The sequence below is a fragment of the Melanostigma gelatinosum genome (genome assembly GCF_949748355.1).
Source record: "Melanostigma gelatinosum genome assembly, chromosome: 7".
Lineage (NCBI taxonomy): Eukaryota > Metazoa > Chordata > Actinopteri > Perciformes > Zoarcidae > Melanostigma > Melanostigma gelatinosum.
Genome location: NC_136640.1, coordinates 3,900,143 through 3,928,049, shown reverse-complemented (window position 1 = coordinate 3,928,049; position 27,907 = coordinate 3,900,143). Strand labels below are relative to the sequence as shown.

The following is a 27,907-nucleotide window of genomic DNA, read 5'->3' as shown; positions in this document are numbered from 1 at the left end:
TGTGCTTTTTTGTGTGTGTGTGCACACACACACACACACTTCCGTCTCAGGCACATTCGCAGTCAAACACACCTTCAACATTCAGATCAATCTCTATCAGCGTTTCAGACGACAAACAGCGCCCGCGGTCCTCTGACTTCACCAAACATGGTGGAGGCTGAAATCAAACTGGAGCGCGTGATGAAGAGACAGAGATGGAGAGAGAGAGAGAGAGAGAGAGAGACAGCGAGAGAGAGAGAGACTGAGAAGCTGGCAGGAGAGAGGAGGGGGATTCAGAAGGTTCAAACACAGGAGTTGTTGTGGGTTTTCTAGCCGGTAGGTGGTAACCGCCTGCTTGTCAGTGAGTTGTCATCTTTCTAAAGACAGTCAAGGCTTTGTTTCTGCACACACACACACACACACACACACACACACACACACACAGTATATACACTCTGTGTGTGTGTGTGTGTGTGTGTGTGTGTGTGTAATCCTTGTGTGCTGCACTGTGTACGCACGAACAGAAATAGAACCCTGTAGACTTTCTTCCTTTCTCTCCTGTGGCTTGGAGGGATTGTTGCCTCTCCACAGAGCCTGCTGTGTTGTTTGGAATATAAATACCAGCATGTTTTCCAGAGGAGGCTTTCCACAGCGCGCGTGCAGAAAAGATGGCGGTTTAAGCCGTCACCACCGAAACCACAGCGTTTAAGGCCTTCAAAACAGAGGACTCTGTACGTGTGACGAGCAGGAAACCGGATTGAAACATCCTCCTTTTAATGTCTCACTCTTTGTTTCATTCATCAGCTCCTCTGTCCGGTAGGAAGACAGCTACAAATATATTTAAAAAATAAAGCGCAAAAACAGAAGATAAAAACATTCAAAACAGACAAACCCCATGCAGCGCCATCTTCACCACCTGCTCGTAGTCAACGCCATCGTCCGCAGCCTCAGCAGATGTCTGATGGTTCTGATTAGGTTCAGTTTGGAGGCTGGCTGCCATTAGAACAAATGGAGCTCGGTGTCATGCCATCAGAGTGTGTGTGTGTGTGTGAGAGTGAGTCACTGGTACTGGAGGTAGTTCTTCAGCGTCTGCGGTAGCGGGAGGGTGTCGATGTGATGGATGCGCTCTCTGCCAAGAGTCAGTCGAGCTACTCGTCTGCACAGGTCCATGAGAGGGAGGGGCTCCGCTGAGGAAGAGAGACATGGTGGTTAGGGTGAAACAGCGACACAACAGACCCTTCACATTGCATTTAGTTTGGTTACACTCGAAGCGGGTTTATATACCCGAGTTGTGCTTTTTGTTGGCGTCATTCAGTCACACATACGTGTCGTTAATGTTCCGTATGGCCTCATTCAGATGCGGCAGGACGTTTATGGAAGCGCAGTGATGCTCGTGGTGTATTTGACAGCGGGAGAGACGGCCCTGCTAGATAACAGTGACCAATTAAAAATGGAACCACGTTTGTTTTCTCACATCCAGTGATTCAAAACTGACGATTTCACAGCGAATCCACGAATACATAATCCCATCAAGTTCATTTTTTATTCGGTAGAGAATTATGCTGCCTGTACTTTATGACGTCCGGCAGTGAACACGTACTGAACGACAGCATGTTGAGCGAGTTACTCTATTATAATGCAACAACATTGTGTGTGTGTTCCAAGCAGAAAGAGAAGCAGCACTAACAATATGGAGACAAAGACACATCTTCACTATTCATCAATGTATGCCAGCAGAACATGGCAACCCCTCCCCCTCCACCAATCACGGAGGCGAGCGATGTCCGTGCATGTCGAGACAGAAACAGACTCTTGACGGCCGTCCCAACCTGGAAGCTCCATCTGGTGGGGCTGAAATCCTGCTGCTCAGAGGCCACGAGCACACTGTGTGAAGGACACGAGCGGGGGGCACACACGGCGATTGAAGGGTTTTCTATGAACTAGCCTGGCCCGCTATATGACCATTAGCATAGAGATATATTCAAAAGACACACACACGCGATAGCTTGTTGCCGTGACGCTGTGATTTAGTGATGGAGCCATTGTTTTGACCAAAGACCCTGAAGCTGCTTCATCAATAGATTACAGCTCAGGGCCATGAGAGGGACTGTGAATCAGTCTGAAGGCCGTGAAACAAAAGGGGCGATCAGTTCGTGCATCAATATGTTTTTTCGTACTTTCACACAGAACTCTTATTACAGTGAAATAAAGGCATCAACCAATCACGTTGTGTGGAACGGACGTATTGAAACAACAACACGGCGGCTCCGTGTTCTGAACCAAGACGGCAAAAACAAAATCACAATGCTGCCAGAATGAACGCTTTTGATGTGAAATATTCGCAGGAGAGTATTTCGCATTTTTGTGTCGTTTACTCGTCACACCCTCGGTGTGGTAAGACATGATCGCGGCATCATTTTCTGATGTTGGTTCTGTCCATATTTTGCACGACAGAAATACATTCGCTACAGCATGTGAAGGGATTGCTTAAAACACACCAATCCAAACAAGCCTCCTCTGTGACTGAGTCTATTAAAAGTGCACCACGTTGCCACAAACTGAGACCCCCCCCCCCCCAAACAAATAAGAAGTGAATACATGACTAGTCTGGAGCGTGTTCGTGGAACCCGTCGACAGACCTCAGGCATTCCTCTGGGCAGGAAGTGGATGACACACACACACACACACACACACACACACACACGAAAGGAAACGGGAGTGAGTCCGAAGTGAGGATGAGAAGAGAATATCAAATAAACATCGACTCAGCTTATATCAAGATCCCATTTAAAGGCTGATCGTCAGAGAAATGTTCACCTAACGTCTCTGTTGGAATCAATGATGAAGAACTCTGTTGTAAAATATTCGAGCAAAGAGCTGCACGGGGACCAGAGTGAACTTTTGCAGGAACCTTTCACTGAATTCCTCCGCTGCGCTCTGGAAAGTGACCTTTTGAAGCAGCAGCGGGGGGGAAATAATTAAATCCACCAGTGAACAGCAGCTGACAGCGTGTAAAGAAACAGAGTACGAGCTATCCGAATTCATTCCGCCGCCGTGTGCTTAATGAAAAGCCTTTGTTGAGAGCACCTCGGGGACAAGTGGCAGGAGCGGGAATTCATTTGCCGCCACGTCAACATGGCAAAACAAAGTGGCCAAAACAAAAGACGTGTTTGAATAAACTCCGACTGAATGCAGACAACGTGCAGCGAAGCGTGCAACGACACCGCAGCAGCCAGAGAAACACTTGGCAGGACAATTACATCTTATTACCCTCCGTCTGTACAACAGAGTCCATGCTGCACCATCCGCTCACAAGATTAGGAACCAAGACGTTCACACAACCAGGTCTCCGTTGAACCGGCACCGCCTGAACTCTCACAGGTAAAGGACTCGCGATCTCACACCGTTGGTGCACCTCCACACAGAGGTGGATTTTACTAACGGCACCCATCAGTCAGTCTCAACCTGACTGATTGAACCAACATGTCACCGTTCGGTATAAAAAACACAGAATGTGACGCGGATACATCGCGAGGCTTGTTCACCCAAAACGAGCTGCACATTCCTGCAGGTTCTATCCAGAGGGCCGCTACTGGAACCGGGTCATTCATTGGGAGAAAGGTGCACAAAGATAACGCTATTACAGATTATTCCAAACAAATGCAATTTTTAAGTGCGTTAGTATTCTGTGGAAACAAACTTTTACTTCCATCGCAGACTTTCATAGAAGTGAGCCCGATTACTGTTTATTTCTTCCACCAACATTAATCCTCATTTCACACCCGCCTGTATCATCATCATCATCACCAAGAAGAAGAAGAGGATCGTCACTGAAAATGCAACAGTCTCATCAAAAGTCAAAAGTAAAGTCACGACTGCTGGCGCTAACGAGAGTGATGCTACCACAGTAGCATTGCCCTCCTGAGGGAGGCGATGACACGATGATGCTACAAAGTTGCTGAAAACCAGCCAATCCCTGCTGAGACGAGCCGGTCTCCATGGTGCAGGCTGCCGGGGGCGACAAGTGGTCCCGTCAGACAGCGGCGACGAGCACCAAAACACAGTAAGTGCTCCCCGTCCATCAGCCGGTAGACCAACAACACTGCTAAGTGGGTTTGGGATTAAAAATAAAAAGCCGTTCCAGACTCCTGCTTTGCCACAAGTTCATCCAAAATAACTAATAGCTATAAATAATTGCACTGCCAGTCAGAAATGTCTCTGTGACAAGGCCTCATCCATTGAATTCATATTGGTGGATATTTTTCCAATTATAAAGGGAGCTCTAGCATTAACTTGACATACCTTCGGGTCTGGATAACGATGCACCTTAAACCCAAAGTCGCTGTGTGTATATTCACAGCAGCATCTCCTCCACATGAAAACCCTGAATGGCTTTCTACTGAGTCAGAATGAGTGGGAACGTTTTGTAATTAACATGCTAATTAGCTGCATGTAACCAGAGGTGAAGAGCACATTCCTCATCACTCCAATCAGTCGTGCAACTGTCCACGTCTGCACTTTCCTCCCAAGCACTCAAGACTTTTCTTTGGGTAACAGCTAGAGACTAGTTTCTGACAGATTCCTGGCACACCGAAGAGGAGCTGGTGTGGGAAAGTGTGGTGAAGGACGACTGAGCGGCTGATGCACCGTTGGACTACAGAGGCCCGCGGGCTGGCAGGCGCATACATCAAGCTAACACTTAATCGAGAACAAAGTGGAGGGGGGGGGGGGGGGGGCGTCGGTTAGTCTGCCGTCACTGAGGTGAGACGGTGATAGTCGGTTTCTTCCACTCCATCGCCCGCAGCCCAACTCCTCTGTGTGGGTTTTAACATCCGCTCACCACGAGACAGACACAACCCAGTTATGTCTCACTCAGAAATAAGGCAGGTCCAGCTTTTTTTGGGGACGTGCTCCAATTTACTGTTCATTCAACTCCCCCCCCCCCCCCCCCCCTCCTCCTGCATTCCCTTCATTACCGGAGAGGCGCCCAGGTAACAGACTCCCAGCCATGCTCATCTAATAGATTAGCACAGAGCGGTTGGGGCCATCTGGCCTAGTTTTAAGAAGACAGGTGCGTCTGTCTTACATATAGAGTCCCAATCTCACCGACGGGTCAAAGGGGAGGAAAAGGGAAGGAAGGGGGGGGGGATATATTGACGGGACGGACAGAATGAGATCAATGATGTACGAGATAAGAATGAAAAGTGGAGCAGGAGAGCGAGGCGAGCGGCGGGGAGGAACCGGCGCTCTGTACGCGATCGCAGACTCTCTCTCTCTCCCTCAGAGTGGTTGAAAAATCAAGGAATGCGGCTAGAACGCAAAAGGTTAAGGGGATAAAGTTTGCTCATCGTGAATATTTACAACTTATTTCAATACAAAAGGAACGTTGAGATTATTTCCAGCCGAGTGTCACCCCTCCTCCATTTGTCACGGGGTGCCGAGAAAGGCTTCTTCAAAAGGACACGCCGGTGTGCCGTCGCGTAAAGCTCCTCCGGCAAGCATCCTGGTGAACCTCGCTCAGCTAGATTCAAGGAGGGAAGGATTCAAGGAGGGAAGGATTCAAGGAGGGAAGGATTCAAGGAGGGAGCACAGAGATCGATTACGGGGTCACGAGCTCGAGGAGGCACAAACAAAAGTGGGAAGTGAGAAATGTACTCGTACTGAATGCAAGTCTGACAAATATTCCAAGACACTTTAACTTGCTGTACGATGACAGGACAGTGAGAACAGCGAGTTATGAACACGGTGGTGAGGAAGAAGGCTGTTTTCTAGCAGGCTGCATCACCGACACTCAATAAATGAGCATTGTGAGTGTGACGGACGCTTGCCCACCTCTTCTCACAGTGAATCCACCGATGCATTTTCACATCAGTCTCATCATTTAACCTCGTCGGAGTGAATTCTGCTGCCTGTTTCACAGGATCCAACAGTGCACGAGCATCGGACGACAGGATGTTCACTTGCCTCTCGTTCGATTCCTCTTTGCGTGCCGGCGTCACGTAAAGTTTGCCAGATATTTATGAATCCACGCTGTGAGATCGTTGACGCGGCAGTCTTTAGGTTAATCTGTGCATGCAACACGCACTCGAGTTCAATGTGACGGGGAACTGCGGTTGTGTCTATGCCTTTTGGTATACATACGCACGTCGCCAACGTGACGGCGGAACAAACGGCATGATTTTCCCGACCACTAGAAGAGCCGGCACTGTGCAGACTTGGCACATTTTTGTTAACAGATTGCTTTTTATTTGTTGTTTTTTCGTCTGAATATTCTCACAGCTGCTCTTTGAAGAGGGTTCTTGCATTATTATGTTATCAGTGGCTTAAAATAGTCTTTAAATACAAATAGTATTGTTTATTTGGGACAATTTAGAGTCCGACAACATTAGTTATTGTGACGGGCCCCGTGTTTATTAACACTGACTAGATGCTATGTAGTCCAAAGTAGCCTTCTGCAGGGTAAGTGTACATGTTGAACTTTAACTCTAAGCCGTGTCTAATCTCATGCTGCAGCTTGCCTCATTGCTCTGAGCTGCAGACGGGCGGTAGGAAGACATTTGCATAGGGCACGTCCTCACCAACAGACGAGTGAGCAAGCTGCCTGGTCAGCGATTACCCGCCCACACATCCCCCAGAGAGCGGTCTCCAACCATTCCCACAGCAACCTGCCACCACTACCGGGCGTGTATACAGAACATAAAGGGTTAGTGCTGAGAGGGATGGATGGGAAAAGAGAAGGAAGACAGCAGAGAGGAGATGAAACACAATGAGTGGGAGTCAAATAGGGTTCACGCGTGAACCACTTCCTGTTCTCTACACCTGAACGAGACCAGAGGAGTCTGGATCAGATTGTTGCCTTTAGGCCCGACAGGCCTGTCATGTCATGAGGCTTGTTGTGGGGAAGACAAAAATATGGCTTTCCAGGAATAGAAAGAGCAACGCCATTGTTTGTTTTTTTTACTTCCAGACTAGCAAGTCAGAGGTAGGAACACCGATAGAAATCATGTCTCAGTAGAGTTTGCTTTCATGTCTCAGTAGAGTTTGCTTTCAAGTGTCTCCGGGACTGAGGGGCAAAGGACTAAAGGATGAATGCAGAGTATTAAGGGACAATACAGACAGGGCAGGAAGGTAGAAGGATACCCAGGGAGAAAGTAATGGAGAATGAAGGATTCTCAGCAGGAGTGAGGAGGGAAAAACAAAACGTGAACAGACTACAGGACGGAGAAACCAGGAGGGGAGCAAGAGGATCCTCTCTGAGCCGCCATAGGATGATGCACGGAAGCAAGATGTGGGAATTAGAGAGGGCACCGTCATCTCGGAGCATGAACATTGATGCTTCCATTATACAACGTGGAGGAGTTCTTTAAGCGCGACATCATACACTCGTCTCTCATGTGCATTCTGTCAGAACACGGGATCTTTGAACACGGGATCTTTGAACACGCGTGGCTTCCAAACTCTGCCGACCTCAGCTACGCCGTGCCAGGCAGACGTGAACGTCCGAGAGGAGAGAATGTGCGAGTCTCATCTTTGATACCTACAGTGACGCCTTCTGCAATGAGCAGAAACAAAAAGTGAAATGGGTGATTGCTGCAGGTTCAGGCTCATAAGTTGGCACCATTATCCGTTTGTAGAGTCTGTTTTCCATCTCCACGCTTCATTAGTCTGGCCAAAAAGAGACGGCTCAAACTATTCAGCCATCAAATAGCAGACGAGTCTATCAATGCACTAACTGCATAGAGATTCTACAGGAAGCCAAGAGGATACAAAAAGGATATAGATCATCTCGTGATTTCTAGTGGGGCGAGAAGGAGGGACCATGAGTGTCAGTTTTTATTCCTCTAAAAGACAGTTATGATTTTATCTGTCAACCGTCTCCCCCAACAGGCATCCAGGGGACAGAAAGACAACAAGTAGCTATGAGCGATCGTCACAAATCAAAATCGACGCAGCTGAACCACATATATCTTGTATTCCACGCATTCTTCCTCCTCGTCAAACCCTGCCGCCTAAATCACCCACAATGCAACTCAAACTGATCGTTTAGGTCAAAGTTATACCGTGTGGTTGGCTCACTTCTTTCTAACTTCTTAACCCCGTGTGTCTCGTTTTTCAACAAGTGACATCACCTGAGGCAATTCATGAGACGTCACACAACTCCCTCTGGAGACACAAAAAACAACCGTTTCCAACTTTCTTCACATATGCAGTAGTTCTCCACAAGACTTGTAAACAGACCTTGATGTGTAAAAACGGTAGAGTTCCCCTTTAAGATTAACACACACACACACACACACACGACTAACCCAACGTTTCCCACTACCAAAGGCCAGACGCTGAGCTCAGAGGCACACTGGGACATCTTCCAAGATTCCTCTGCTGTCCACACACACACACACACACGGTGTCCATGCCTCGCTGTCGGCAAACGCCCGCGGGCCACTTTGCGCCACATGCAGGCTCGAGCGGGGGGAAGGAGGACTGGGGGCTATTTCACAATCCGAGGGGCAGACGTGATGGAGATGAAGAGTCAGAAGGCTGACATTTCACAGGAAAGAGCAGCAGGGCAGAGAGGAACATTGGGAAAGATGCACGCACGCACGCACACACACACACACACACACACACACACACACACACACACACACACACACACACACACACACACACACACACACACACACACACACACACACACACACACACACACACACACACACACACACACACACACACACACACACACACACACACACACACACACACACACACACACACACACACACACACACACACACACACACACACACACACACACACACCTTTATGGGGACTTCAGGACAGTGGTGAAACAGATGTTCTTATTTCATCACAGTGATGGATACAGTTTTCAGAGTCTGTTAAAGTTAGAAGACTGCCGGAGAGAATGCTAAAAAGAGACTAGAAACGGTACACAGGCAGGACGTTAAGCAAAGCAGCAGCCCCCTTTCATTGTGGTCTTTTTACAGAGCTCTGAAGATCTGCAAGTAAAGCCTTCCCAGTCTGGCCTCAACCCTTAAATCCTGAACCAAGACCAGGTGTGAGGACAGGGCTCAGTAGTCATTTTTAGTCACCTTATATTTTGCGCGATTCAGATATTCAGTTATAAGTCAGCTTAATACTGAAAATGTGACGTAAAAGAATAAAAGCTTCATCACAGTAACTGACTGTTATTGTAGATCTGATACAGTTAGCGTGTCTATGAAATAGAAGTATTGCAGATGTTGTCATGTTCTTCACAGTTCCCTCATAAATGAGTCCAGTAAGTCACAGGTTACACTTCATCTGTTCTCTCCCTGTCAACATTTGCTTTAAATATTAGACCTTTATATATTTTGGGGTGCACGTTTTGACTGTCCCCATTTATTATATATTAAAAGCAGTTGCCTCTGATGTCCTTACACAGTAACGCTACCATTTCAGACACACAGGATTGTAAGAGAGTTGGGAGGTTTTTACAAACTGTCAAAATGACTCAGCTGTCTGACTCAGACTGTTCTTTCCATCGTCAAAACAATCGTACTTTGTCATGCAACTGGAGACGCGCACAGCCGGTGACTGAACCCTCTCTCGGTCCTACTCCGGTCCTACTCCGGTCCTACTCCGGTCCTACTCCGGTCCTACTCCGGTCCTACTCCGGTCCTACTCCGGTCCTACTCCGGGAATCCAGTTACAAAAACCCCAAAGTTGTTACAGAATGACTCTAAATCTCACCCTGGGCCTGCACAGCCCTGATGAGCACGTCTAAATATAAAACCTATCTCGAGTTTCGTAGACGAACAAAACATCTCTGCAGCGTGATATATTACCCACCACATCCACCTCTCTGCAGTGGCACCAATGCACACAGCGGTACCGAAACAGGCACCGGTCTTACGACTTGGAAGAGGATCGTGTAAACTGAGTTACATGCATTTGATGTAATACGAGGCAATATGAACACATCTTTAAAGGCTGCATGACAGCCACTAACGAACGAGAGTGCGCTGCACTTAAACTGGGATTAGGCTGGAAAGGTTCACGCGTTTTCTCATCAAAACACATCTGTGAGCAGAGAACGCAGCAAAGACGTCTTGTGCTGAGGAACGCATCCGAGACTCAGCTTTACCATTTACTGCAGAGGGAAAACTCTTTAAATCCTCTACTTCATACCGAAATACATTTTGACAAATTAAAATATGCACGGATCTGCCGTATACTGTACTTAGCTTTGGGACGTCTCTAATGACACGGTTCACATCAACAGACGTGCCTCACAATACGACACTTCATACGACATATTGCCATCATTCTTCCTGCCGTCAAACAGCCATATGAACAACAACACATCTGCACAATCACTGTTCAGCAACTTGTCAAATATATTCCATCACTGACTGGGTTTTTCAAGCGCGTGCGTGTGTGTGTGTGCGTGAGATTTGTGCCACTTACGATCTAGTCCGTTGACGTAGCGAATAGAAACTTCACAGTGCCCCCACACAGCGCTGACGATGGGATACAGTCTCTTGCCTTTGAGCCCTCTAAAAGCTACTCCCAGATACTGTCCGTCTACCATGAAGCTCAGCGTTCCTTCGTCCATGTCTAGTATTACTGTCAGAGAGTCTGGGAGCACAAACGACTCGTCCGGCTCCAGGAAACAGGGATACGTGGGAGCCGACATGGAGACGGGCCGGTTCTTTCCATCGTGGTAGAGTCTGTTGCGACCCAGGTCCCAGCCCCAGGACTCCGAGTCGGAGCCCACCAGGGCTGTGTAGCCAACAGAGTGTAAAGACGCCTCGGCGGAGGCCACGCCCACGACGGCGTGGGTGCCTCTCTGTCGAGCCGGCCAGTGAATCCTCCACACGTGGAGGCCCCTGGTGTAGCCCACCTTGCCGCGGATACAGTCTGTGCTCTGTGCCACTGGATGACGGTGAAACGTCAGCTTGTCGTCCTCCTTGACGAAGACGTTGAGCGACCGGTCGTCCGGGTTCCAGGCGTGGCGGAGCTGGGTCTCGGGGCTGGCCGCCGGCATGTCCAGCAGCAAGTCCAGCCTGGGGGGCCGACAGAAATCCGGGTCCCGCAGTTCGCGGCGTACGGGCCGATACGAGGGCTCCCCGCGTACATCCACTGACTTGATGCTGCCAGAGATCTTCTGGCCCATGGCTGGGTGGGTCCGAGGGAAGGAGGGGCCAGAGGGGAGGGAGATGGATGGGCCGAGGGTGGTGATGAGGGGGCGCTAGGTCCTGACGTTACCTCATGGGCGCAACGGTAACACAGTGGGTCCTGGGTGGAAAGGTGCTGTTGGACACGCACGCCGTCTTCAGCCAGGGGGAACCACACTCCTGAAACACAAACGCACAGAATTATTTCCATGGACGCAATCAAACGCTGAGGACGGCAGAAACGGAGGCAGAAACGGCGCCTGCAGCTGTGGGGAGGACAGCAAACGACGAGGACAGAGAAGTGAAGGATGAACTTCTCTTCACTTCTAGCATTTCAGCAGAAAACCATCTCTTGTCCTCAGTTATCAGTCTGATGTGTGGAAAAACACATTTAAGTGTCTCTGTGTAACATCAGGCAATGTATGTAAGCTGGCTCTCTACTGCACATTTACACCAGTTGAGGACATTTCATGTTGTGATGCTTGTCGTGGTCCCTGTGGACGGTAGAGACCGGAGTCCCTTTAGAAAACCTCTCATTTCACTGCAGCGGGGTCAAAGGCTGCAGTGAAGCCGGGTCCGGGTCTGACCGCGGTGGACCGGTCTCTGCCGGAGGCCTCGCTGGAGTTTCAGAATCAGTCAGAAGTTCCTCACAGTAACTTTGAACACATAAGGGCTCAGAGCATAATTTCTTTCTTCCTAGCCAATTAAATCTTTACCATGCAAACCATAATTATAAGTTATTATAAGACAATGTAACAAACAGAACGTCTTCAGTTGTTTCCCTGCGTGACCGAGTCCAGAGAAGCTGTGCTGACATTTCTCCTGTGTGCACTGCTTCAAATGTTTCCCCCACTCCACTATAGTTTCTCAGAAAAGGACTCCACACAACTCTCCCGGGGAAAGTACAGAACAGTAACTGGTACTGACCCACAAGGGTAGGCTTTAGTCTCACACACACACACACACACACACACACACACACACACACACACACACACACACACACACACACACACACACACACACACACACACACACAGTGTGCGTCTGCAACCACGTCCAGAGCTCACATGAGACATTGTTTGCCTGCATTTAAAAAACAGCCGAGTGGACACTTGCTGTGGAAGAAAGTAATTGCCAACTCATGACCACAACCCATGAAAAGTGACACGTTCCCATATTTTCTTTTTTTAAGAAGCAATATTTATCACAATAATGTCAAAAGATATCTAGTCGGCTGACATGTGTGACACGCATAACTAAATCAGATCTCGTACCGCTCATGCACACATTTTGCTGGCAATTCCTCAAGTATTTACTGTCAGCGGGGGAACGATGAGGCGGTGATTTATGGGAGGAGGAGGAAAACATGACGAGGAAAAGCCTGGACTGCACACACACACTTCTAAATCTGGTGTTATGTATCCAAAGGCCCATGTCTGTTATTACATTACAATGTCTGAGAGCGAGAGAGAGTGTGAGTGTGTGTGTGTGTGTGTGTGTTCGCGTGGCTCGTCATAGTGGTCGCATACGATAGTTTAACTGAGGAAATCAGATGTTTCACACTCGTCTGCCTGAGTATCCAGCAGGGTTCAAATATTACAGCAGGACTTTAAAAGAATAATTTAGTTCATCCAAAGAAAAAGTGTCATTATTATTATCTGCTCTCAAAACAGACATGCCACTGAGCTAACCTGAGTAGCACCGGTATTCTAGATTCTACTGACAGATAATGACACTGAGCCTGTGAATCAAAGTGTAGCAACTCCTGCAGCGAGTACACCTCGACTCCTCTACGTCTTTCAGCTCGCTTCAAATCCAAAACGCCGCCATATTGTCACGGTTTTAGTTTTCTGACTGGTCCCCCCCCCCCAAAAAAAAAAAGAATAAAAAAAAGACCACTACGTGCAGTGAGCATCTTGTACTGAAATGTGATCTCCTTCATGTTGCCTGCGCACGGCCTGTCACACACTTGCAGCTCCGTTTATAAAAGAAACATGCATGATGTTAATCCCGGTGTCGTACTGCTCATTACTGTAACAGATGTGTTAATGTATGCATGTATGTTCACTGTCTTTTTGGCTGGTGATCAACTGAACGCTCCGTGTTGATTCTTCTCCTGTAAAACCCGGTTATAACAAAAGCCGGTTGAGCCGGTTTGCATAAAATCGAAACGGTTTACGCTTGTAAAGCAAAACCTGAAAATCGACCCACCTTCACAGCCCATGAAAGGCTTTCCAGCTGCTTTCTGTCACACACTGGCTGCATCAGCGATTAGGGATTCCAGCCAGAGGGTGTTTGAGAGCAAGACACCGAGAGAGAGACAGCGAGAGAGAGAGAGACAGAGAGACAGCGAGCGAGAGACAGCGAGAGAGAGAGACAGAGAGAGAGACAAGTGCTCCTGTCGGCCTCTCTGTGAAAAAAAGCCTTTGGGGAGATTTGATGTCGTCCACATGGAGCTGCAGACATCAAAAAGGCACTTCCAGCCGGTGAATACCAAACTTCAAATCAACTTCACCCCAGTGCTCCACTGGCAATACGCTACACCCTCCTGTGCAGAGAGCTGCTGCCACACCCACACACACACACACACACACACACACACACACACACACAGGATGGTATCTTATTGAGCCTTTTATCTACATAAACTTGGTGAAAGAGAGTCATCTTCTACCCCGATGTGAGCAGTGTGGTTTTCACAATCCACTTAACGCATCAACTGTTTTTCGACAAATACAGAAACCACCACAAATTGACAAACTTTTAGATTTTTGTAATTCCGTGCAGCTCCTCCGACGCGATATTTCAAACCGCACATTAAAACACAGCTACCGGGACATGCTGGTCAATAACGAGCCGTTATAACGCAAAGCAAATATTCCAGCACAACGTTCCGGTACAACGTCTCACTATGAATAAAAATAAAGATGCCCACAAAAACAAACGGTGGGAGAGAGTTCAGCTTCAAACTACCGACCGTGTGCTCACAACAAAGAGACCCGTAGTTTCAGAGACATTCAGAGGATCAGGAGACAAAGTGCTGCTTCAAACCAACAATGAGCAGAGACATGAAATGCAGAAGCTGGTTTGATATCTAAAGGCGAGTGACGGGACAGAATACAAAGCTGGCTGTGAAGAAGGTCCGTTTCCACAGAGAGTCAGACGACGGAGAAGTATACCAACGACGGGAGAACTGATGCCAGAAGTGAGGCGCACTGAGAGCGGGTGATAAAAAAACACAACGTGCTCGAAAGACGGGATGAGATGTGCCGTCTAACCTCACCGCCCTCCGGATTAAAAAGCTCTGAATTTAGAGGAAAGGGATTATCCAGTTCCAAATACAGCGAGGAGCAACCGAGAACAATCTGCTTCATCTCCTCCACCGCGTTAAAAGAAAATCCAGTGTTTTATTCTTCCGCTCTGAGGGGCAGCGGAGCCGGGACGCTCGGGGAGAAGCAACCTGACCAGACGCCACGGCACAAACTGGTTATCTCAGAGCAGAAAGGGAGGCAGTGGCACGGAGAGGCCTCTGGTAGCGTGACAGCCATTGTTAGCATATCACACAGACAGACCGTCCTAACAAGCATTTCCCCGAAATTACTTACGTCAACTGTTCATCTATGCATGATCTATGCATGTGTGATATAGATTAACATGAAGGCAAACAACCATAGGTGCCAAGATGATAATGCATAGATCTTTAGGGATTGTTTTAAAGATAACGGTAGCGAGAGTATAATCCAAAGCATGAATATCAACCCTCTGAACCCTAAAACCCACGGGCAGGATTGAAAAGCATGTTTTCTTTAAACAATCGCCAACAAGACATCGTTTATCACAGCCAGATGCTGTGAAGACCGTTATTATCGTCAGATGTTCACCTTTCCAACAATACTCGAACGCTTCATGTGCGATGAACGCTTCAGTCGGAAAAAGCAACCAAAAAAAAAGAAAAAAAAAGAAAAGTCATCAAAAATATTTTATATTAAATGTCTCATTTAAAAGTTCTCAGTGCAACTAGGAAACCATGACAGATTCACATGAGACCAACAGTCACGTGACAACAATTCTTTGAAACTTTGAAGTTCGGGATGCTGAACACAGAGCAGAGCGGCTGTAAGTAAAGGTTATAAAATGTACATAATTCAATGATTATAGCACGTACAGCCTCTTTCAAAACATTGGTAACACTTAGAAATATGTTGGACAAATAGATTCCATTGTTTTCCAAAATTTGTAGGATAACTTATCTAGAAAGTTCTTTTGTGATTCATGTCATGGTAGCGCTGTTATGCTGCACAAAAGACATGATGTCATCGTCTCTCCGTCTCTCCGCGGTTGTGCTGCGTCTATAGAAGACGAGGCCACGGAGAGCAACAAAGCCCCCCCGAACAGCTCGGCGTTCTCAGAGTCAACAGGATGAATTCTGACACGAAGCTACGCAGTACATTTCAATTTTTGGTTGGTGCTCTCAGGATTTTGAACGCTGCTTCTTTTTTCTTCTACAAGCACAAAGAAATGAAATAAAATACAAGCCGGCGAGTACGGCGCAAAGCTAAAAAACAAAACTGCGTCAACGTTTTAAAACGGACCTATTGCCGATTCGTATTCCGAGCATACAACAGGACCGATTGTAGCTTCACCGGTGAATAAAAAAAAGAAAAGAACCTGAAAACCTTTTCAGACAACAACAAAGGTCGACCAATGACTTCTTTCATCCTGCACAGGATGTACGCACACGCCAACTGACCGAAGCTTTTCACTGTGTGAAGAGCAACTTCTAACGGAAGAGGCAATGTGAGGACACGCACAGCATTTATGTTGTGTATTGGTCCTCTGAGGTACGTTTCTTTTGTCTCCATGTGGCTAATAGAGAGAATATTTGAGCATTACCTCCTCGCCATCGATGTACGGCCAATAAAAGTGATTAATTATGCAGCCGAGAGGCTCAGATTGGTATTATAAGTGGCTTGACAACATTTAGGAAAGAAACCCTACAGAGGTGCAGTTTGGTCCAGTTCAAAAAGTGTTGTCCCCATTAGTCACTTGGACACAAAAACATGAGAAACCACCCTTTAAGGCCGCTCCACACTCATTTAGGGCTTCACCAGATAAATCCTGAGATCAACACGGACAAGCCTTTAGTCGTCATTAGAAAAGAAAAACGAGTCCTCCGACGGCTGACGAGTCAATAACGCGTCTCTGCTTGCATCATCACAGCAGTATGATTCACCCGGCTTTCATCACACCATCTGACATGCCTCAATATTTATATATTCTACAGTCTGCCTCAGATTGCCACCAAGATTCAAAAATACCTCTCACACAGAAACTGGGAGAGTTTTAGTCCGTCAGTGAGGTACACACGAGGTACACACAAGAAGAAGAAGAGCTGCTGCGGGAGGGAGGGAGAAAGGCTTAGAGCGGTGCACGCTCAGCGTTTCCCCCAAGCGGCACAAAACCACCCACTCCAGAAGAACCTGTGGAAAGGACACCCGGAAAACCACACACAGTTCTCCCACATTTACAGATTATTGTTTCCCAAAGCAGACGCTCTTTGGAAGTCTGTTTTTGTTGCATTCAAACGGTATTTTATGCCGACTACGGTATTTAGGATGACGGATTTACACACCTGTACGTTGGCCCACAAGCAAGCTTACTGTGACAACTACTAAGATATACTGACTTCTACATTTACCAGGAAGTCATGTTCCACCTATTTACCTCTAGAAACAGACGCTGTGTTCTTCTCACTCTGACCTTTGTTTAACGAATAGAACTCTGTGTGCCCTCAGTCATTAGTGCTTTGCCTCAGTTCATTCATTCATTCATCCTTCACTAGACGCTGACTCTCACATTTGCTTTGGGAGTTTTGTAGTTCAGGCATCTTGATGAAGACATTCACATCCACGCAGTGGTTTTCTTCAATTAAGTATTAAAGAGGGTTGATAAAAAAAAGAAGAATAAAAGACTGCATTTATTCGTTTGTTTCAATCCGTCATTGGTCCTTTTAAAACAGCAAACATATTTTAAACACTTGGTGACTAAAAATAAAAATAAAGATTAAAATATTTCCATTTCCGGATCATTTCTTTGGGGGCATTTATTGATGCAGTGGTCTCACTGAAATGACGCTGGCTGGGTTTTGCACATTGTGTTGATGTCTAAACATGAACTAAACATGAACTTTCCACTGGAACTAATGTAACGAGGCCTGAGGGTGAAACAGACCACGTCAGCTTTATCTGGGGCTTCTGGTTTTGCCGTTAAAGCCAATAAATGTGGCCCAACAGGAAGAATCCCCCCCCTCCCCCATCGTCTCTCTTCCTCCCTCCTTGGCTCCGACACCATCCCCCCCCCCCGCTCTCCACCTATGTATCCATGCTGCTCTTCATCTCATCTTTCTCCCCTGGGAGACAAGGAAGCCCCTCTCTCTCTCCTTCCCCCCCCCCCCCATCAGCATTCCTCCCCGCCTGCTGAAAAGAGTGTTTTCTGCTGAATTCTGCGTTTATTAAAGCAACGTGGCTTCAAATTAACTCGCGCAGGAAAACCACACTGGAGCTTGTGCCGACATTCATTACAGATTGAACTCCTCCCTCCCACGCTGAAGGCTGCTGCTGTTTGCCGCAGGACTACTTTGTGTGGAGGTCGTGTGGTGCATCGACGGGAGCGTGACCTGGAGCAGGGTCGGCGAGAGCGGGCCTGAACTGCACCGACAGGCGGCCATGAGCGTGCTGGTTTGCAGTCATTTAGGGGCACAAATCATGAGGAGAAGGCGGGAAAACATATGTTGGTTGTTATCGCTGCAGTTCATTGCACGGACAGACTAAAGTTTGGGAAATTGGCAAGAAAACAAGTCAAAGAATGAATTCACAGAAACGAACAAAGATGGGAAAGAGTTGCTGGTTAAGAATAAATAGTTCAAGCTACAGAACGTTACCGTTTCACCCTCTGAACTGTTTGGTTCTCTTGCTCGCGTCACATTTTACTCTGTGGCCACGTTCTTCACTGCATTAAGTCCTGCTCCTCTGTAGAAGCACCACGGCTACAAGTACAGACAACTGGAACATGTATTGTGCATTATAACAGCTACCATGCCGTAAATCATAAAGAAAAAAAACGTATTTTACAAAAATTGGAAACCAGTGGAATCTACAGTATATATCCATATTTCCAAGTGCCCACTTGAGTTAACAATGTAGGAAAAAGAGGCTTTATGAGCCGAATGCATTGAACGATTTACAACCTATCCCGTCTCCTCTCTGCTGTGTGTTCAGCTGCCTGAAGTTTCAAGGATCTTTGTCACATGACTGTTGGTCTCAGCCGAGTCAATCATAATAAAATTTTTTAAAAAACAGACCATATAAACTGCACTACAATTTAAAAAAAGAAAACCTTTTCCTCTCTTCTGCCACAAAGCAGATGGACGACTGCACAGTGTGCAGATGGAAGAGTCTAGCAGGCCAGTCAATAATAGACCCATTTGTCCAAATGGCTTCCTGCTCCTCAGACTAAAGACGCGCCCAACGTCTGAGGATGAGCCGCCGTCCGGCCGCCTCCATGTCTCCGCTCACACGGGAGAAGAATTTGTTGGCAACCGCGTGTTGGAAGTAGCAGCAGCCAAAGCTAACCGCTCTCCGGGAGTCCCGCTCCTTCATGTGTCCACAAACGCAGCGCCGCCGTCCAAACACCAGAGACACCCAATGTCTCCCAGAAATATTGCCACGGCAGCAGATGTGATCAGCAGGTGAACTAACCTCACGTCACAAGTCCCAACATACACAAGTTGGAGCTCGTTGATATTTACATTCCCATATGGCAATATTTTTAATGCAACACCTCAACGCTGGTGGGGCTCCGTTGCTCAGCACTTTCACCGGCGCCACACATTCTGTGGGCGCTCTGTGTGTTTGTGTGGATTTTCTCAGACTACTCCGGTTTCCTCCCACGGTCCAACGACGAGAAGGGGAGTCGAGTACGGAACTCTAAATCGCTGACGCGAGTCTGCTCGTCTCCGTGTTTGGGACGCGCGGCAGCATGCGTTGACCCTCAACAGGACGCGGCAGGTAAAGAGTACGGATGATGCGACTCATGGTGGCGGCCACATTGTAATCTAAACTGTGGAGGCGTTTAGCAGAGAAAGAAATAAAGATGTGAATGCAGGGGGAGAGGCTCGTCATTTCACAGCCTGAACAGATATTATCCAACGCTCGTCTGCATGAACAGGCCTTGCAGTTGTCTTCGTGTCTCAGGTCAAAGCCATGAAATATACAAGAGCTGAATCAGTGATCTCATTCGCTCACAGTTGGCTTTATATCACATTTTGGTTTATTAGGCTCATTTAAAAACAGGCTTTTCCACAACAAGTGAGTAAAATACAACCAGAAACTTCTTTAAACAGCTTCTGCAAGGGAACCGTAGACCGATCGTCTCATAAGGAGTACTGGGCTGGATTACAATGGATGGGGCTTCTGTTGTGTTGGTCATGTGACACATGAGCCAGTCTCACCTGCTGAACATCTGTTATTCACTCAGCATTGAAGTATAAAGAAACGTTCTATGTGGTCACATGTTGGGGTGATTGTTGTCTGTATAATTCGTTGAAGTGCACAGTATATGACCGTTACTTTACTGATGCACCGGAGGAACCGTAACCATGTGCTTTGAGGTCTTGATTCACTTAAACACGTCTTTGTCTGGACGTATGTGAGCAAACTCAAGCTAGCTGCTGTTTTCTGTAAATCCTGATGCTTTAACTAAACCTACTTTATTAAAGATCTGATGCTGTAGCTTTAAGTCTTGGGTCAGCAGCACGCTGTAATGTACTTCTGAAGTGCACTGCCGCAACACAGGCCTTCACAGGATGAAACCTGAGCCTGAGCTCTCCAGGCCTGCACTACATACGGGCTGCTGCAATATTTAGCAGCCAGTCTTGGATCAGTTCCCCTTGTGCCTACAGGTAAGCCCAAACCAGTCCGATCAGGTTTCCACAGCTGAGGGATGGAGGTAGATCATTTTCAAACAGACGCGTCACTCGACAGTCACTGAAGAAGTGATCAGATCCTTTACTCGTGTAAAAGTAGCCAGACATGAATAAACGACACCCATTTAAAAAGAGAACCAGCAACTAAAGGACCAGACAACCAGCAACTAAAGGACCAGACAACCAGCAACTAAAGGACCAGACAACCAGCAACGAAAGGACCAGATGAAACAGAATGTTTGTAAAGTACAATATTTCCCTCTGAATCTAGTAGAAAATGGAAATACTCACGTTAAGCACAAGACGCCTCAAAACCGTACTCGAGTACAGACTAATAAATGTACCACCATCAATCACCTCCGATATCACCCAACACAATGCATCCCTATTAACCAGCTCTGGGGTTTGAACAGAGACGGAGCAGAGGCGCTGAAGCTCGTAGTGAAGGTGATGAGCAGACTCGCCTCTTAATCCATCAGCGTGAGGAAGTCCAGAGAACAGAGCATCTTCACGGAGCCAACGGGGGCACCGGCACCAAGGTCCGGTCAGTTGCTGCTGAGAAAAGACGAAAAGGTTCGATTAGATTAGATTAGTACCTCCTACAGTTACGACCGAGGGCTCTTCACGTAAAAGATGCAAATCAAAAGCAGCCCAGAGAGCCGCTCCGCTGCAGACATCACTCCCTGTGCTCAAGAGCTGCTTTACTCGTAAGCTCCTCTGGTAGGAGAGCACTCGCTCTTTACGAGCGGGGCTTCAGTGGAGCAGCTATTCTGTCTGCCGAGTCGCTTCCAGTGTTGGCCGGTCACACCGGGGTCCACCTGAAGAGATTCAGAGGAAATCGGCGCATTTAAGAAAAAATATAAATCATAGACTTTGAACGCGTGAATGAGAAAAGATGTTTTTCATCTTTATGGTTAATAGAAAGCCAGCAACCTGGTTTTCCTGAGTGAGAAATCATCACCGCTGCCTCTTTGTTGACTACACAAAACACAACTCTGCAAAAGGGTGTCGTGTTGATCATTATGCACTGAAATGAGACGGAGGAGCGAGTGCTGATGGTGCAGAGGGGGTTGTGACCATTGATTAAATGAACCACAGAGCACCGGAGACCCTCTAAAGACATTAAGGTGTGGAGTTCATGAGGAAACCGTATTAAACAAAAAGAACATCAGTGGATCGATTAAACTACCAGTGAAAACTTGAACCGTGGATCAATGAGCAAACCAACAACACCGTCTTATTTAAGACACGGCAGGTGTTATTGATTGCAGGTCTAATGGCATCAGAAATGATCCACCGATTCAATATGGTGGAGACGAGCTGCATCTCTTCCAAATTATACTCTAGAGAAAAACACATCTAACCAGCTGATCCAGGCCCTGGTCGTGTGCGCGGCCTCACACAGTAACGCGCTGATGATCCACACACAGCTCCAGGAACAGCAAGTGAGCCGGTGTGGAAACAAAAGTAAAAGTGGTCCGACTGAGGTAGAAACATTCGTGAGCGTGAAAACGTCTCTTCTCAAACAAAACAGTCACGCCTCGGCCTGGAGATTGTTAAAATTGTGAACCCCAAAACCTCCCAGAATATGAAGCGCTGTCGGCAGACGAGCCGGTCACTGAGATTACTCTGCACGCATCGGAATCAATTATAAAAATAAGTTCCTGATTCAGTGTGTTGCTCCAAATGTTTTAAGATCGCTTCTCCACGGCTTGTTTTGGACAACTTGAGAGCTTTTTAAAACTTCCACACTACTTTCATGGTGAAGAAGCCTCATCTTTGCCTCACGATAAGTTCTTTTTTATAAATAGGACAAAGTTTCAAGGAGCACCAGCATCTATATTCGAATTCCTGTCGCCCGTCTATAAAAACGATCCAAAATAAAATGTTCACAGCTTGTCCCGTCTTTCCTCGACTAAAGCGGCATATTTTAACAGTGCGACTGGCCGTGCTCAAAAACGACCCGACGCGCTGTGCACGTAGGCCACAGGGTGGTTCTGATGACATGGAGCTTAACTGAAACGGCGCGTTAGCGGATCAAAAGTGCCGCGTCACTCTTGTTGTTCAAATTAGCTGGATGTGCCATTTGCTGCGCTCGTGGTCTTATTTACCCCCCGAGAAAAGCGATCATTAGTTACAGTCAGACGCCGTGTGCATCAACTCTGACGGCTTGCTGTGCTCAAGCACTTGACACGGTTTTAATTAAAAATGCTAAACAAAATCTGAAAAAAGATGGAGGGGGAAAGAAAGTAGACGCGTGTGAAAAGGTCTTTGATCTAAACTCCTGCTTTCCATAAACGCCCCAGAAACACTCCGCCTCAGAAGAAACGCTTGTTTTTCCCCTGACCCAAGGAGAACCGTGCAACAGAGCAACGGGCAACAGTTGGTTAAGTGCACCGTGGTGCAGCAACTTATCTGAAACACTTTGTATTCGATGGTGCAACACGTTGGACATTTGCTAACTTCGCGGTATCGTTTGCTAAAACAGAACACATGACCTACATAATGTTAAAGTATTCATGCACGAACGCAGAGAAACAGGAAGGATGACGAGCGTTCTTCAGATGGAACCCACCGCTGAGAACAAAGATCCCGACATCTCGCAGGAAACCAAAGCCGCTGTACGTCAGTGGAGCACATCCACGAGCACACAGGACAACTCAATTATTCATGGCAGTGTAGTGTTGCAAAACAATGGCTAGTTGGAAATAGAGGTAAGTGTGTGTGTGTGTGTGTGTGTGTGTGCATATATTAGCACAGGACGCTGCCATGAAACCATTCTTCATTTAAAACGAGTAGGAAGCCGGTTTTGGAACTTTTTGTATGGCTGCTCAACAAAGACCATTTGTTTACATACAATAATAATAAAGCGTTGATTGTTTTCTTCATCAATTCTCTTTTTTTAGATAAGAGTACTAGCGTCAATAAAACCCGAACGATACCCGTCGCTAATACTTTGCCATTTATCACAAAGCAAAGCACTGCACTCATGGCTTATGAACCCACTCCTCGTCATCCTCTGCTTCATCATATCGACGTGCTGCCGTTATCCTCCATTTCTGTTTCACCTCACCGACAGCGAGCAGCCATGTAGGACAAGTATCAGACCACTTAGCTCAGGGTCACCTGAGCTGAGATGATTCACAGCAGGTGCGTGTGTGTGTGTGTGTGTGTGTGTGTGTGTGTGTGTGTACTCTGCCCCCACGATGACCCTGTGGTTTGGGCACACCGTTTGGCATGCCAGGAAACAAAGAGGAGAACGCAGGATGTCTGCTTTAAAACAGTCGAGAGGAAACTTCCTGCTTCCAGGTCAGAATTAACCTTCTCGTCAACACTACGTTGAATGTGAAGATGTAATCATGTACAGAACATCAGGTTCTCCATGTACAGTGAATAAAACACAAACTACCACCAGGGCTCTTTGCTCAACAAATGGGAAGAAACGGTGCAGCTAGCGCCATCAATGCTAACCAGTGCCGTTACGACTCATCCTCTCTGGTGCTTTGATTTAAAATACATGCTTTAAGTCGTCACTGCAGGGTTTTTTGGGGAAGGTATTTAGAATGAGGAATACCTCACATTTCATGAGTTTCGAGAAGAAGTCCAAAAGACCGTCACATTGTTCCTACACCGATAGAAATGAGGATCTGTAAAAGCTTTTCACACGCCGCCATAACTGATGTGCCGAATGTCTTTATTCATCTTAAGAATCAATGACCTCACACGGTTTTCATTGTCAGCATCAGAACCACGTCTCTTGTGCTTGTGAGAGCTTGAGCTCACGGCTTCAGTAGCGAGAAGCTTTGTAAACCTTAACGTATTACCGGAGAGAGAGTTTATTAAGGCCATCCCTGCAGTAATCCACAGCCATTAATCACTCCACTATTCTAACCTCCTCCTCCGTTTCTGCGTCTCCTAATATGCCATTTGACTCTCACCCAGGAAATGTCCACACTACTACATGCTCGCTTTAAAAACGCGTAACTTTTGCTACGTTTATGCGTTTTAGAATCCCTAAAAACAGACGTTTGAAACCGCTGCTGAAGCGTTTTCGCTTTATATCGCGGGTTGTGTTTTAGTCTGGACGAGGAGAAACTGACGTCCACGTTTGCTTCTTGATCGAGTATCAAAGTCCCGCCCTAATTCTTTACGCCCCTATCGCGTGATCTTTTCTCTGGAAAACAGAAAAATCAGGCTCGTCTACCAGAGGTCATTTCAACATGGACAACAAACCATCACCTTGACAAAATCACTGCTAGTTAGTTTGTGTTTTCTATACCCACCCACCTCCTTTTTACACAGCATTCTGCTGTTGAGGTTGGAAATTCTAGTCTCATCTCGTGCTATGTTGAGCACATCATTACAAGGTGAACAGAACCACAGTCAGCAGTAGTTTCCATTCACAGGAGTTAGCAGCTCAATGCGGCACACAATGCAGCGCTTCGGTGTACCAGTATAGAAACGTGGGGGCGGAAGCTTCTTCCAGGAGGAGCGCTTAATCTTTCACATCTGAGGAGGATGTGGTTTAAACCGCCATAGTAACTTATATCCTCACCTCCCTCCCCCCTCTCTTCATCTCTCTCCGTGGGGAGGAACATCAGTCATCTGGCTGAAGAGCAGGATGAGAATCCAATCTTCAGCGCGCATCGCTCACCCAGCAGCGACAGGCAACCCTGGCTGACGTGAGCAGTAAACTACTCCGTTATAGTCACGCACACCGGGCCTAGAGGAGGACAGCGATGAGCAGGATTCATTTCAAAAAGGATAAACTCGTGTCCTATTTAACACAGACAGTCTGAAGCCAGTGTTCTACAAAGATGAGACTTCCGGCCGTGAAGAGCGAAGTCAACGCTCGATTGTCTTAAACTTGCATTTAAGACAAGAGGAGACTCCTCTGGTTGCATAGAAGTCTATGAGAAAATGACTCTACTTCTCTCTTGATTCATTCCCTCAGTAAACATTGTAAACATGAGTTTATGTCTCAATCTCTAGTTTCAAGTCTTCTTCAATACAGCACGATGTTCATTTTGTAAACTATGGTCCATTTAGAGTCAAACAGACCGTAAAGCGTCACTCCGCCGCCATCCAAATATGATCACTTCCGTCTGTTCATTGGTTGCAAAAAAGCCAAGACGGCGGCGGCCAAAACGCCAAACGAGAGGCTTCAAAACGTCAGTCCACAGTGGCAATGTCCTAAAATCACAGATGAGGTCGCTTCAAATCAACTTCATTAATCGTCATTTTCTCATAGACTTCTATACAACCAGAGGAGTCGCCCCCTGGTGGACACTAGCGAGAACGCAGGTTGTAAGACTCTTCCGCATCGGCTTCACTCGTCGGAAGCGGATGTTGCCGCCTGTTTTGAATGCAATAAAAAAAATGTTTTATTCAAAGCAAATATTTGAATAAAAATACAACCAGGTCCAGGTGAAAACCAAAGCATTGGTCCAACTCTTTGCTTGGAAGTGACCAACGCCCCTTGTATTTGGCTTCCTGATGGACTCTGGACCTAAACAGCAGAGCTCTCCACTGTTGACCTCTGAATACTGTGAACCCGGGCACGCTCATGCCACCCACCCTGGTGGCAACAGCGAGGTCAACCGGTGTCAGTGGTCACAGGGTCAAACCCCAGCTGGTGGGGAATAGAGTGCAGGGGTCAATAGATCCTCCAGGACGGGAGCATTTAACCCTTCAACAGTATGAGCACGCTAATTAACATATAAACCATTTTGCAGAGCCGAGGGTGATTGAGTTGTCTGCGAAAAAAACCCGCAACTGAACACCAGACAAAAAAAAACACCCAAACGGTGACCACCACATCAGCCGGCTGATGTCCTACATCTCACCCATCTGCTGTGGTCCACCCACACAGATCTCTCATGACTCTCTCTGGACAGCAGCCTGCCGATGCCCAGCAGGGCAAAGCAGATGGTGCGGTTTACAGGAAACGCATTTAGCGCTTTGAATCAGCCGGCAACGCTGCAAAGGAAAATGGTCAAATAGTCCACTTTCTACCGTTTCCAGGGGCGGCGGGGCGCCTCGTTTGCTCACCTGGAATAATGTACGCCTTTGTGCTTAGTCAGAGTTAATTTAGCTCAGGGGGAGAAAAAAAAAAAAGAGAAGCTGCCTGCCCCTGCTTGGTTGAAAACTCATGCAGGTCACAAAATCATGTCTATTTTTTGTTAATTTCCCCAGGACATAAAAGGGGGAATTAATTCAAGGGAAAACTGCCATTTATTAACTTGCCATTGATGTATCCAAAATATACGCCTACCTTTAAAAAGGCAGCTATCTGGTCTACAACAGCAGATATAGTGCCTCGTGCGAGCCAAAAATCTTAATCCAAAACTCTGTCAGTCTAGTTTTGCCATTGAATCATTCAAAACACAACCACCTGGGAGGATGAATGTGTCTCTACTGCGTCTTCTCGAGGTTTTCGGAGCGTGAATGACTTCCAAAAAAAAGCAATTAATGAGAATAAAAATGCCTTTTTTAAATTTCACTCATGCACGTTGCTGCAGCACCAGTCCTACCTGTTCAGTGCACAGCATGACAGAACAAGTCAACAAGTTACATTGTTTCAAATAAATGAAATAAGCGACTAGTTTGAACATTTTTCTTTTATGTGTGGTCACCAAATCCCCTTTGCTTATCGGTCAACATTTTGTTTTATATTTGTCAAAGATGAATGAAGCGCAAAATTAACACAATATTTAAGAGTTAAAAAGAGGAAAGTTTGAAACAGGAGTTTTCTGCTTGCAAGCGACAACACAACACAGTCACGATCATTTTTTTAGGTTGTTTAACGGAAGAGAAAACATGAACCTTACCGCACGGCACCTCTTCCCAACCCAGCGTGTCCAAAAGGAAAACTGTTTCGAGAAAGGCGACACGACAAAAAACACTCTCACGACGACGAAGTTTCCTCTGTCCTCACCGGAAAAAAACAACCACCGAGTGCGTACGACGAAGAGCGCCAACCACCCGGTGAATGGTGAGTGTTCAAAGTAATGCAAAACACCTGGAAATGTGTCCGCGTTGCCGGCGTGAAATGACGTTTTTGCTACACGCACACGGGCGGCTTTTTTTCTTTGTTCCTCCTGCCCGCAGCCTGTTCCGTGGACGTTATCGCCGCTCGTGCGTCTCTGACAGCCGCTGATTGGCTGGAAGGTCGGGATCAAGAAAAGGTGACCGGTCTCAAGTTAGCCGGAATAACAAACACGGTTTCCGATCACGACGTACGTAAAAAACACTTTTGTAACAAAACACCATTTTCACATTGAGTGTTTTGATTATATAATACTCGATTGTGACGCTGCATCACGACTTTCTGTGTTTTCATGTTGCTGGAAGCTATTTTACCCCTAAACGTGGCATATCTCATGCTTTTAGTTTGTAAAAACATCCCTTAACTTCCTGTAAGATGCTAGCTTTGCAGACACTTGACGCAGGGTGGAGGCCACTTAATGCCTTGCATAGTTTTATTCTGACCGTAATCACGACCTGTCTGCTGCAGTTTGTAGTTTATGTTATTACGTTTGAAGGTAATGTCTTATAGTATGGAAAATAATGACTTGGCATGTCATATGTATGACACATGCACATAGTCATGTTCTTGCAGGGAGTTAAATGAGTTGATCAATGAGCTTCAGAGGTGCCGGTAGAGGCAGATTGTTACCTCCACGGACAGGGCCAGGCTAGCTCTTTCCCTCTGTTTCCACTCTTTATGCTAAGCTAAGCTACCAGTCTTTAGTTGTTCACA

The 27,907-nt window shown here is 46.8% G+C and overlaps 1 protein-coding gene across 1 annotated transcript; it reads right to left on the bottom strand.

The window, feature by feature from the left end:
* Positions 1–379: 379 nt before the first annotated feature.
* On the bottom strand, positions 380–27,237 carry LOC306779729 (SPRY domain-containing SOCS box protein 4-like). The gene is made up of 3 exons (XM_079271713.1): positions 26,976–27,237; positions 10,450–11,339; positions 380–1,166 (listed from the first exon to the last, which is right to left on the bottom strand). The coding sequence occupies exons 2-3, from the start codon at positions 11,156–11,158 to the stop codon at positions 1,039–1,041; spliced, it is 837 nt and encodes a 278-aa protein (XP_079127839.1). The 5' UTR covers positions 11,159–11,339; positions 26,976–27,237; the 3' UTR covers positions 380–1,038.
* Positions 27,238–27,907: the final 670 nt, after the last annotated feature.

What these genes read in the sequence shown, in the direction of transcription:
- LOC306779729 (XM_079271713.1), bottom strand. Translation starts at nt 11,158, where the DNA reads ATGGGCCAGAAGATCTCTGGCAGCATCAAGTCAGTGGATGTACGCGGG. An exon ending in CTACGTCAACGGACTAGATC is followed by an intron (nt 1,167 to 10,449) that starts GTAAGTGGCACA and finishes TCTCTTCCTCAG; the next exon opens with CGGAGCCCCTCCCTCTCATG.